This window comes from Dryas octopetala, chromosome 2 (assembly GCF_963921425.1).
Source record: "Dryas octopetala chromosome 2, drDryOcto1.1, whole genome shotgun sequence".
Lineage (NCBI taxonomy): Eukaryota > Viridiplantae > Streptophyta > Magnoliopsida > Rosales > Rosaceae > Dryas > Dryas octopetala.
In genome coordinates, this window is record NC_141367.1 from 19,376,707 (window position 1) to 19,389,294 (window position 12,588).

At 38.8% G+C, this 12,588-nt stretch overlaps 1 protein-coding gene across 1 annotated transcript; it reads left to right on the forward strand.

The window, feature by feature from the left end:
* Positions 1–2,267: 2,267 nt before the first annotated feature.
* Positions 2,268–5,388, forward strand: LOC147293800 (multiple organellar RNA editing factor 2, chloroplastic-like). The gene is made up of 4 exons (XM_086231913.1): positions 2,268–2,756; positions 3,067–3,164; positions 3,288–3,353; positions 4,916–5,388. Exons 1-4 carry the CDS (start codon positions 2,317–2,319, stop codon positions 5,056–5,058), a joined length of 747 nt encoding a protein of 248 aa, XP_086088039.1. The 5' UTR covers positions 2,268–2,316; the 3' UTR covers positions 5,059–5,388.
* Positions 5,389–12,588: the final 7,200 nt, after the last annotated feature.

Below are 12,588 nucleotides of genomic sequence, written 5' to 3' on the forward strand. Positions count from 1 at the left end.
CAATTCAGATTTGGGTTGGGCGAGTCCAAATTGGTTCGGGTCCAATATTTGATAGGCTTAGGCTTTGGTACGTGGTACAATACTTAAGCTAGCTTTGACTTACTTGTTACTTCTAGACCTTTCAATGACCAAGTTATCATTTGTGAAAATATTCTCTCACCAAATTAATAGTTTGACATGTTAAATTATTGGGATTGTTAATATGAACCATCAAAATGGAGATATATATCAACTGTAAATTAAGATAATCGATTGCTATTCGATCCATGCAAGATAAAAAAGAAAGAAGTTAACTAGCATATATTATTATTTCATAAAAAAGTGTAAAAAAATTTGGATCTTTTTTTTGGGGGTTTTGGAGTGAGCATTGGGTTTCGAGCCTCGGACCGGATTGATTGAAAAATTGTGAAGGGTCTAAAATTGTTTCAATTTTTATGGATTTAGACCTTATTAGATTTAAGCCGGATTTAAATCAAAATATCCTTTGAATCGACATGAATTTTGAGTTTTTATGTCATTTTTACACCCCTGGTTAAGGGTCACGAATTGAATGGTCCCAACTCACTGATATATTTAATTTTAACAAATTAATGCATGTGGGAGTATTTCCATTAATTTTCAATCTATTTCACTAGCTAACTGGAAATTAATGACAAACAAAAGGACCAAACCCATAACTACTTTCGATCGATGGAGATGATATGCACCGTACTAAGCAGACATCAATCACGTTTCTATACTTTTTGATGATCATGAGATGCATACTCCATCAGACGATCATGGGTTGATCGAGCTGTTTCGATCCTTGATCATCAGAAGTTGGATAATTGAAAGCAATCATGAGGGCAGCCCCCAACACCATCCTGGCAGCAACATCTCGCAGAAGGCCATTAGCAACCACCTGATCTTCTCCCTTCCCTGCTGGTGCAGTATGGGCAGGAAGAGGGCCTCCTGCTCAGCCGTGACTGCAGAATGGTCTGATGAAAATGCAGCACCACATTGCAGCAACCCGCAAATGCATGCAGTCAACCACATTCCTATTATTCCCAAAAACATATAATTAGGTCCCCCATATATCTGCTGCTTTGGGGTTTCAGCTGATTCTTCACCAACACCACCAACAACCTTTTTGGCCAGCTTATACCCCAACACTATGCTGCCCAACTCAACACCCATTCTCACTATCTCCCACCACCCCATGCTTTTCTCTGTAAAGTTTTGATATAAAACAAAAATGTTCCTCGATCACATTGATTGAATGAACAAATGGTACATTTAGAAATATATATGTATATAATACTATATTTATATAACCCTTTACCCTTGTACTTTAACTACTCTAACAATACAGTACGTAATAACTGATCCATATAAAACAGAGTAACAAATCCTAACTGATATTAGTAATCGTATGCTAGAGTTAGATTGATCTGTATGCTTGTCCACAGTAGAAAGGGTAGACTTGTCTTTATCTTCAACATTCTCTCCTCCTCTCTCTCTCTCTCTCTCTCTCTCTCTCTCTCTCAATTTCTATATTGTTATGGGTTTGTTCAGATATTTTGTTTTATTTTTTAGTTTGTTAAAGTCTTAAAATTATAAGGGTATGGAGTTGGAAAAAACATATTAGGAGCAACACAGCATAAAATGTGGGTCGATTTAGAATTACTCATTGAGATTGCATGTAGGAATAACATTAATTACTCCATTTTAAGCCAAATGACATTTTGGTTCCAAAATTTTTACTTTGGTTTTGTTATTTTAATTTTGGCAACTTTAATACTGTACTTTTAAAACGAAAGCAATTAAATTCAAACTTTTAACTTCATTTAAGTTGTCGACAAAAAATTCAATGTAAAAGTACATACTTTATACATGAGTGACATTTTGAACATCTTAATCGCATATTTAAATGCTTATATGCGATTAAACACATTTAATGTGGCGCTAAAAACCCAAATTTTTCAAAGTGATTGTGTTCAATTGAATTGTATTTTACCGTGCAAATCTTTTAAAGCTCTTTTAAATTCGTTATTTGATACATCATAATGAAGTATAGTCCAATTCAATCTAATCCAACGTAAGACGTACATATGAAACGGGCCATAAAACTTCTGTAGATTCGAATGATGCTCCGACAAGTTACAAGCCCATAATAGTCCCCAAGTATAGCCCATAACACTACAACTTGCAGTGGCCCAACCCAAAAGTTGTTTAAAAATAAAGATAAATACCCCCCATACCCTTATCCCCTTCCATAAACCCTCATTTTTCATTCGTCTCACACTTTCACTCTCACTCTCTCCCTTTCCCCCAAAAATGGTCCAAACCCTAGTCCGAGCCATTGCCATGGCCGCCGCCACCACCACCACCGCCACCTCTCGCCACCCCGCACTCTCTTTCTTCATACCCAAACGCCTCCTCTCCTCATCCAAAATAACCCAACCTCCCTCCCTACCATCTCTCATCCTCGGCCGTCGATCTGCTGCCCCGCTCTCCCACGCCGTCCGGTCCTTCCCTGCCTCCACCACCCGGTTCACTCCGATCCGGTGCCGGGTGAACCGCTCTGGCGGGTCGTACTCGCCCCTCAACTCGGGTTCGAACTTCAGTGACCGCCCACCGACCGAAATGGCCCCGCTTTTCCCGGGTTGCGACTACGAGCACTGGCTCATCGTCATGGACAAGCCAGGTGGCGAGGGCGCGACCAAGCAGCAGATGATCGATTGCTATGTTCAGACCCTCGCTAAAGTCCTTGGGAGGTAACGGGTTTCTTGGGTTTTGTGTTTGATTGCTGAGAAATTGGAGGAAAATTAATTGCATAAAATGAAGCTTTTTAATGTGTTGGTTATGTTTTGATTGTAGTTAATTTTAGTTTGTATTTGATTTATGAAAGTTTTTATTGATTCGTAGCTGTTATTACTGTTATGAGATCTGTGATATGTAGGTCTGCGTAAGAAGTACAATGTGTTTGTTATTGAATGGGCCATTATATATTTTTATTTTGTTTTTTTGTTTGAGTTAAAGTTTTGGGTTTTTGTTGTGCGTGAACTGTTTGTAATGGTTTGTCAGCGAGGAAGACGCAAAGAAGAAGATCTACAATGTGTCATGCGAGAGGTATTTTGGGTTTGGCTGTGAGATTGACGAGGAGACCTCAAATAAGCTTGAAGGTTTGGGTTAATTAAATTGCAACAATGTTTTAGTTTCCAGTATGAGTGGGATTGTACACACTCTACATACGGTGTGTCTCTTTGTGTCATTGATTTTTTTTTTCTTTTCTTTTTTGTTATCAGGCCTGCCCGGTGTTCTTTTTGTGCTTCCAGATTCATATGTTGATCCTGAAAATAAAGACTATGGCGGTAAGTTTTTGAGGATTAAAAGGTTAAGCACTTGTGCATGTTTAGAGCTGTGTGCTGTCATTTAAAACCTATTGCACCCAAATTAGATTGAAGAAGTGGTTTGTTGTAATGTTGTGTCATCAAGTTTTGAGAATGCTTACACCAGAGTGTGAAGAGTGCTATTTGTTATGGTTCACTCAAATTAATTTTTATAAATTTGTGGTCCATCTTGGAGAAGTTAAATAGGCCTTACGGGCATTATTTAACTTTGAATGCTAATGGACTTACATCAAATGTCTCTCTTGACTGTTCTGTGCTTCTATGCTACATGGAGATGCAGATCAGTGGAGATGAAACATATTTTGGAAAATGTTGAATGTGGTTTATTTGTGCATGCACATTTATGTTTCTTTGTGTCTATACATTTGTTTGTTTTTGTATTATGCTTTCTATGGATGTGGAGCTCCACCTTTCCGAAATTAATTTATATTCTTCTGATTTAACTTGAAGATGTGTTGTAAATGAAGTTGCAGCCTCTGATATATTGATTATTGACTGATTTTAGTCTTCTGGAAATTGAAGATTGAATCTATTTTCCGGAAAAGTACAGTACAACTTTGTTGTTAGGAAGACATCCTTGCTGACATTTGTGCTATTGTAAAATTATTTTTCTCTTCTTGCAAATCCCAGTCCATCTTGGCAAAGCTAGTAGCCTTCAGTGGGCGATGTCTAGCTTTGAATGCTAATGGACTTATAATTAGTCTCTTCAACCTGTTCTGTTGCTTCTTGTATGTCGTGGAGTTGCAGAATCATTGGAGTTGATACATTTCTTGAAAATGTGCCATTTTGATGGTGTCATCACCTTAGGTGGTGCTTGGTAGTAACTTTTGTTTATGTTTTATCACTTGTTAGGAAGACATCTTTGCCAACAGTATGTACTATAAAAAAATATTATTCTCTTGCAAAACCCAGTCCATCTTGGCAAAGCTAAGAGCCTTTGGTGTGCAATGTCTAGCTTTGAATGCTAATGGACTCATAATAATTCTCTCCATCCTGTTCTGTTGCTTCTTGTATGTTGTGGAGTTGCAGAATCATTGGAGTTGATACATTTGGTGACAATTTTGTCACTTTGATAGTATTATTCCATCTCAGGTGGTGCTTAGTAGCAAATTATCTTGTAATTGTTCTCTTTTAACAGTCCTGTTGCTTGATTGTCTACTGATTTTGAATGTTTTTTATATTATCTCACATTTTTGTCATTTGTTGTCCTTGAACATATTGATCTCAAAAATGATGCCTACATGTGTACTAGTCTTGGTTTGGTTGATAACAGAACTTTTTTTTTAGAGTTAAGTGGTGTACATATACGTTCTTATTATGTTAATTTCTGTAGCTGTATAATGTCTTATTTTGCCATGCTTTAAATGGACATTCTTCATTTTATACTCTTTTTCTGCTAAATGGTTTGCTTCCATTGCTTATTGACCCTTATTTTAGAAGAAGGCCCGCTTAAGATTTTTTAATTGTCTCTCAGTTAACTTCCAATTTTTGTTACTCAATGCTGTTTAATTTCTTTAATGCAGCTGAGTTGTTTGTGAATGGAGAAATTGTTCAAAGGTCACCTGAAAGGCAGAGGAGGGTGGAGCCACAGCCCACAAGAGCTCAGGACAGACCAAGATACAACGACAGAACCCGATATGTGCGCCGAAGGGAAAACGTGCGGTGAAACCAATGGAAGGCTAGCTATGTAAATATCTATTGCGAAAAAGGGTGTTAGCTTGCTGGAGCTTGTGGAGATTGGATCAGATGCCCATCTGGGTCATGATTGTGTCAAAGTATGCTTGGTAGTTGAACTTGTAAGCTGCAACTACAGAATTTGGTGTTCATTGTCTCTGCTGTTCTTGAACGCTTTGTGTGTAATGAACCTTCAAGGCTAGAAGCAATTCCGAAACTGTGCAATTTAGTTGTTTTCCGCAATATGAGACTATTTTTTTATTGCTGTAGAGACACGCCAACCTTTTGATCCATATAAATGATTATTATCATTATGTGCCTATGTCAAGTTGTCAACTTGTGTGTTTTCAGCTACCTTATTCTTTTTATTTTATTTCTTGAAAACCGATCAAAGAAAAATATTTTCGTAATTCTTCGTAATCTTGATAAGCAATGTTTCCCATCATCGATTTAGTTTTTGTGAAAAGCGTTTGCAGGGGAATGAATTATAAATTATAAATTTGGGATAGGATTATGAGACATGCGTTTAGACGAATACTTTAACAAATATTTTTTTTGGTTACAAAGGGAGGCAGGAAAGAGGCCTAGAGGGGGGAGGGGGGCAGCACAACTGCTTGGCCAACTGGCCTACCCCAAGTCCTCAACAAATATTTTGATCCTTTAGATCTTAGAAGATGCAAGAGTCAAAAATAAGAGTAATGTATAAGATATTTGACATTCTAAAAGTTTATTAAATGATGTGTAGGTAAAGCCTTGAAGGAATATCAAGCTAGACATTCAATAAAAGAATTCATTCCAAGAGGCCAATAAGGTTATGTCAAGGTCAAAAGGCCCCCCCAAAGTTGCTTTAGGAAGTGATGCTTAACTCTCCCAAGAATGTTGCTTTAGGGTGTTTTAAGGGCATTTCAAAAACATGGTAATATGAACGTATCCGTTATGAGTAAACTTTTATTTAACGGGTATATATTTTTATTGTGTCTACTTCTCTCATTACATATTATGTCACGTAATAAAATATATAATAGAGTATATACTGATAGCAAAGCTTGTACTGTTAAAGATGATGAAGAAAGCGAACAGAGAAAGCAGAGAATTTGAGAGAGAAAGTAAAGAAGAAAGAGGAAAGTGTTTTATGTATTTCAGTATATGTTCGTACAATGACTAGTGCAGGACTTATATGCACTACACAATGAAAAGCATAACTGTTACTGTTATAACAAAGCTAACAGCTAAACTAATCAACTTGACAGCTCAGCAAACTAACTAACTGAACTAATTACAATTAATGCTAATTAATAACCACTTGTAATATAACCTCTATCACCCTCCCTCAAGCTCATGCTGGGATGGCCCAAGCATGAGATTGTTGCGAAGAAAACGAAGATGAGGTGAAGATAGCCCTTTGGTGAGGGCATCAGCTAACTGTTCAGTGGTAGGTAAATATTCAAGAATGATATCTCCCCGAGTAACCCTTTCACGCACAAAGTGACAATCGATCTCTATGTGTTTTGCTTTAGAATGACAGACGGGATTGGAGGAGAGAGCCATTGCGGAGACATTATCACAATACATGACTGGAGGAGAAGGCAGAAAAACCCGAAGATCACAGAGAAGCTGACGCAGGCAAGCAACCTCTGCAGCTGTGATAGCCATAGCACGATACTCAGCTTCAGTCGAAGAACGAGACACTGTATGCTGACGTTTAGAAGACCATGAGATGGGGTTTGAGCCAAGGAAAATAACAAATCCAGTAGTAGACCTACGTTCATCAGGTTCTCCACCTCAGTCAGCATCACTATAAGCAGATAGAGACAAAGAACTAGGCTTAAAATGAATCCCAAAATCAATGGTACTAGAGGTGTCAAACGGGCCGGCCCGACCCGTTTAAGTTGAGTCCATCGTGCTTTCGTGCCGTGCTCGGGCCGGCCCATATAGTTAAGATCTAAGCCCAGCACGGCCATGGCCCGCGGGCCATTCGTGCTCGTGCCGTGCCTTAAACGGGCCGGCCCACGGACCTATTTTTATTTTTATTTTTTATGGTGATAAAACTAATCTTATGATATTTTTTCTTATTTATAATTAAATATTAACATTATTTTTCATGAAAATTGAATATTTTTGTTGAAAAGTTCTTTAAAAATAGAAAAAACAATGTTAAAATAGTCGTGCCTAATTCGGGCCCATTTCGTGCCCGTGCTCGTGCCGTGCTTGGCCCGTGTCGTGCTCGTGCCGTGCCGTGCCCGATGGGCTAAAAACTTCGGCCCAGCCCGGCCCATTTAATCGTGCCGTGCTGTGCCGTGTCGTGCTCGGGCCGGCCCGACCCGTTTGACACCTCTAAATGGTACCTTGCAGATAACGCAAGATACGATGAACAAATTTAAGATGTAAGTCAGTTGGAGATTGCATGAACTGACAAGCTGTGTTGACAGCAAAAGCAATGTCTGGCCTGGTAAAAGTCAAGTACTGAAGTCCTCCAACAATGCTTCTATAATGACTAGGATCAGAGAGAAGTGCACCATCAGTTTTAAGCAATTTGAGATGAGGAAGACAGGGAGAAGAACAAGGTTTGCATGCAGACATACCAGCTTTGTGTAACAAATCCTTAGCATATTTATGTTGATTGACAAACAAACCTTGAGTTGTAGAGTGAATATGCAATCCAAGAAAGTAACTCAAATCACCAAGGTCTTTCATATCAAATTCAGCAGACAACTGATCAGTGATATCTTGGATGGCAGTAGCATCATTGCCAGTAAGGATGATATCATCCACATACAGTAAGAGGATGACTATTGTGTTCCCTTTACATCGAACAAACAGGGACGAATCAACATAAGAAGTATGAAATCCCAAACCTGGAAGATGACTAGTGAATCGTTCATGCCATGCCCGGGGAGCTTGCTTTAACCCATACAAAGACTTTTGTAACTTGCAGACATAAGAGGGATGCTGAGAATTGACAAAGCCTTGAGGTTGAGACATATAAACCTCCTCATGAAGAAGACCATGCAGGAAAGCATTTTTCACATCTAATTGCTTCAATTTCCACTTACATTGAGCAGCCAAGGCCAAGATCAAGCGAACAGTGGCATGTTTCACTACTGGACTAAAGGTTTCGTCAAAGTCAAGACCAGGTTCTTGACTATAACCTTTAGCAACCAACCGAGCCTTGTGTCGAGCAATAGAACCATCTGGGTTTCTCTTCACTCTATAAACCCATTTACAACCAACAATATTTCGATGAGGAGGAGGAGGAACCAAGCTCCAAGTACCCTGAGTTTGTAAGGCATCGTATTCCTCCTGCATAGCCTGCTGCCAAACAGAAATTCGAGAGGCTGAAGCATAGGTGGTAGGTTCAACCTGTGTAAGATCAACCTGAGGCTTAGCTGAGAAGGCCTTAGGCTTAATTATACCAGACTTACTCCTTGTTTGCATAGAATGTGTATTGCCAAAAGGTAGTGGTAGAATAGAACCACAAGAAACTGTAGAAGAAGTAGGAGCAGTGAAATCAGCCAGGGAAGAACCAGATAAGGCTGGTGAATACTGAACTAAAGGAGATAATAGCTGGAGAAGAAGGAGATGATAGCTCGGCTGCAGGAACAAGCACAGGAGATGAAGGGATTGTAGCATGAGTAGCCTCAGCATTATCCATGGCAAGAGAAGACTGAGAAGGAGATACACTCAAAGTAGGAGAAGGAGTGTGTAATACTGGTGGAGAAATAAAAACAATAATAGGAGAAGACAGTGACTGAGAATGTGACAGTGAAGATAAGGGAGAAGAAATGGACTGAGTAACATAAGGAAAGACACCCTCATCAAAAAGAACATGTCGTGAGATATATAACCTTTTAGACTTGAGATCATAACACAAGTAGCCTTTGTAACCAGCAGCATACCCAAGAAAAACACAAATTTGAGATTTTGGTTGCAGTTTATTAATATTGTAAGGTTTTAGTAAAGGGAAGCAAGCACAGCCAAATGTGCGAAGATGAGAAATAGAAGGCATTTGGCCAAGAAGAACCTCATAAGGAGATTTAAATCCGAGATCTTTACAAGGCATACGATTAATAAGGTAAATGGAAGTTGAGCAGGCATAAAACCAGAATGAAGATGGCAAAGAAGCTGTGGATAATAAGGTAATGGCAGTTTCAACAATATGCCTATGTTTCCTTTCGGCTAGGCCATTTTGTTCAGGTGTGTGTGGACAAGATAAGTGATGCATTATGCCATGTTGAGCCAAAAATTGTTGAAACAATTTGGAAGTATACTCACCACCACCATCAGATTGAAAGGTTTTAATAGAAGCTGAAAATTGAGTAGAAACAAAGGCATGAAAGCGAACAAAAATAGAGTAAACTTCTGATTTATTTATCATTGGAAAAATCCAAGTAAACCTTGTACATTCATCAACAAAAGAGACATAATATATATATCCCTCGATGGAAATACAAGGAGCTGGACCCCAAACATCAGAATGTACAACACTAAAGGGAATGACAGATTGTGTGGATGACAAAGAAAAAGGCAACTTGGACATTTTTCCAGAAATACAGGAATGACACAATGGTACAGAATTAGAAGATGAAAAAGAGATTTGATGTGTTGACAAGACTTTGGCAACAATATCAGCTGCAGGGTGACCTAATCTGTTGTGCCAAAGAGAAGATTGTACTTGTTTGCCAAGAAATGCTGTAGGTGGAGTGTTGGATGGATAAGAGGAAAGGGAACATGGCAGTGGATATAAGCCGTTGCTACTTAAGCCTTGGTAGAGGAGCCTCCCTGTGTGCTTGTCCTGTATAACAAAAGAGTGATCATCAAAAGTAATTCTACATTGATTATCTCGACATAGTTGATTGACTGAAAGTAGATTAGCAGCAAGCTTAGGAACATGAAAAACATTAGAGAGATGCAAAGGATGAGTAGTATGAGAACAAAGGGAAGTGTATCCAATATTCTTGATATCTAACCCTTCGCCACTGCCCACAGTAACTGACGCATTGCTTGTAAATGGAGTGACTAAAGACAATTTGGAGAGATCAGCAGTCATGTGATTAGAAGCACCAGAATCAGCGATCCAAAACTCAGGCTCATGTGATGGAGGATCATAAGTGGCAGTCATGGCTTGAAGTGTTGTTGATGGACCTTGGCCTTGAAAAGAGAAGTTAGCTCGATGATAACAGTCTAAGGCTGTATGGCCCTTCTTAGAACAAATTTGACATTGCGAAATGACATCAGATGAAGGAGAATCTTGTGGAGGAACCCTATGATAGCAGTATTCAGCAGTATGACCTCTTTTGCCACAAATGTGACATTCCTGTGGAGGAACCCTCTGATAGCAGTACTCAGCAGTATGGCCTCTTTTGCCACAAATGTGACATTCCCGGACTTGAAAAGAAGAAGATGCATGATGTGTAGAAGAAGCACCACTTCCAGAAGCGTCATGACCACCATGAAACCCTTGTGTGACAGACCCAGGCTGACTAAGAATTCCAGGACCATAATGATTACAACTGGTATAAGAGTGATTATAGGATTGATTCCTTCCATAGTTCCTCCCATTACCATGATTATAAGACCTGAAGTTAGTAGAGTGTCTACCTCGACCTCGACCTCGATAAGATTGAGAGCCATTATGATGAACAGAATACCCATATGAAGCATAAGATGGTGGAGATCCATGATAACCTGTCATGAAAGAACCGTGTCCAGCCTGAGCAATCATAGCTGGAAGGGGCTGAACAGGTAAGAATCGAGCAGCAAAATTAATATCTTCTTCAGCTGCAAGAAGCTGAGCTCGAAATTCTTGCATAGTAATTGGAGTTTCACGAGCTTTAACCACAGTTTTAATGGTATGAAACTCTGGAGGTAGACCATTCAATGTGATAATCACAATATCCTCATCAGCCATAGTAACACCAAAAGCAGACAATTGGTCTCTAGCTGTCTTGACACGCTTGAGGTACTGATCAATGGAGTCACTACCTTTTTGGATGGTCTGAATGTTAGTCTTTAGTTGCATGATACTTGCACGAGACACTGTGGAATACCGTTGCTTGAGATTTAACCAGACTTCACGAGCAGACTTGCTCCCAACAACATAAGTGAGTGCATCAGGAGACAAAGTTGCAGTAATCAGAGAGATAAGAGCTCTATCAGCCTTCTTCCATTCTTTGTACTCAGAGGAAACCTCAGGAGTGATACCACCCTCATCGGTAATTACAAATTGAAAGGGACATTGAATAGAGCCATCAATGAACCCCAGAAGGTCATGACCTTCAAGCAGAGATTGGAGTTGAAAATTCCATGTAATGAAATTTGAGTCATCAAGTCTCACAGTCACAAGGTTACAAACATTGGATAAAAGAGAAATTGAAGCAGCCATTATCAAGATTTCAAGAACACAGAGAGGAAAATGAAACGAAGGAAGCAAGAAAGTAGATGACTTTCAAGATCTAAAGAAAATAATGCAGGAATCCAAATCAAGAATGATAGTACAGCACCAAGAATTAGAGAAAACGAAGAGAAATGACAATTCTAGGGTTTCGCAATAATCAAGAACCCAAATCAAAGCAGAGAAATCAAAAAATCTTTGAGATAACGAAGAAGAAATAGAATGAAGTAAAGATCACCAGATTCAGAGAGAGAATACGAAGCGAAGCAGTGGATCGTTCATGGCGTGAGCCTCTACTGCTCTGATACCATGATAGCACAGCTTGTACTGTTAAAGATGATGAAGAAAGCGAACAGAGAAAGCAGAGAATTTGAGAGAGAAAGTAAAGAAGAAAGATGAAAGTGTTTTATGTATTTCAGTATATGTTCGTACAATGACTAGTGCAGAACTTATATGCACTACACAATGAAAAGCATAACTGTTACTGTTATAACAAAGTTAACAGCTAAACTAATCAACTTGACAGCTCAGCAAACTAACTAACTGAACTAATTACAATTAATGCTAATTAATAACCACTTGTAATATAACCTCTATCATATACACCGTGATAGGTAAAAAAATTTATGTTGTTATGGTGCATATATAAACACCAACATTAAAGGGAATTTTCACTTGAGAGTTGATTTAGAGTGTTGGCAGAGAGGGATTCACAAAACAAGAAATGAAGCCATCCTACAAATCACATAACTTGGTAAGAGATTGGCCCTTGTATTTCCCAAATTTCCAAAATTAGGGTCGAAAAGTGTAATGATCGAGTTTGGTTTCCCAATTGATGTGTTAACTAAAACAAATCAGAATTTGGATTGCATATGATGTAGTTGTGTTCATTTGTACATATATGAGTTATTCAAAAGGAATTGGGGTGACAAATGAGTAGGTGGGGGTGTTGTGGATTCGAAATTTGTATAAAAATAAAAAGTATTGTCATAAACAAAGTTACAGTTGTCAAAATCTGGGGATGGGAGGCATAATAGAAGGGACCAAGGGGTAACCAGACTGCAGGCTTGCGAAAACAAAAAAAAAAAAAAAACAAAAGAAAAGAGAGTCGCAGGCTCTCAATTTTTTTTT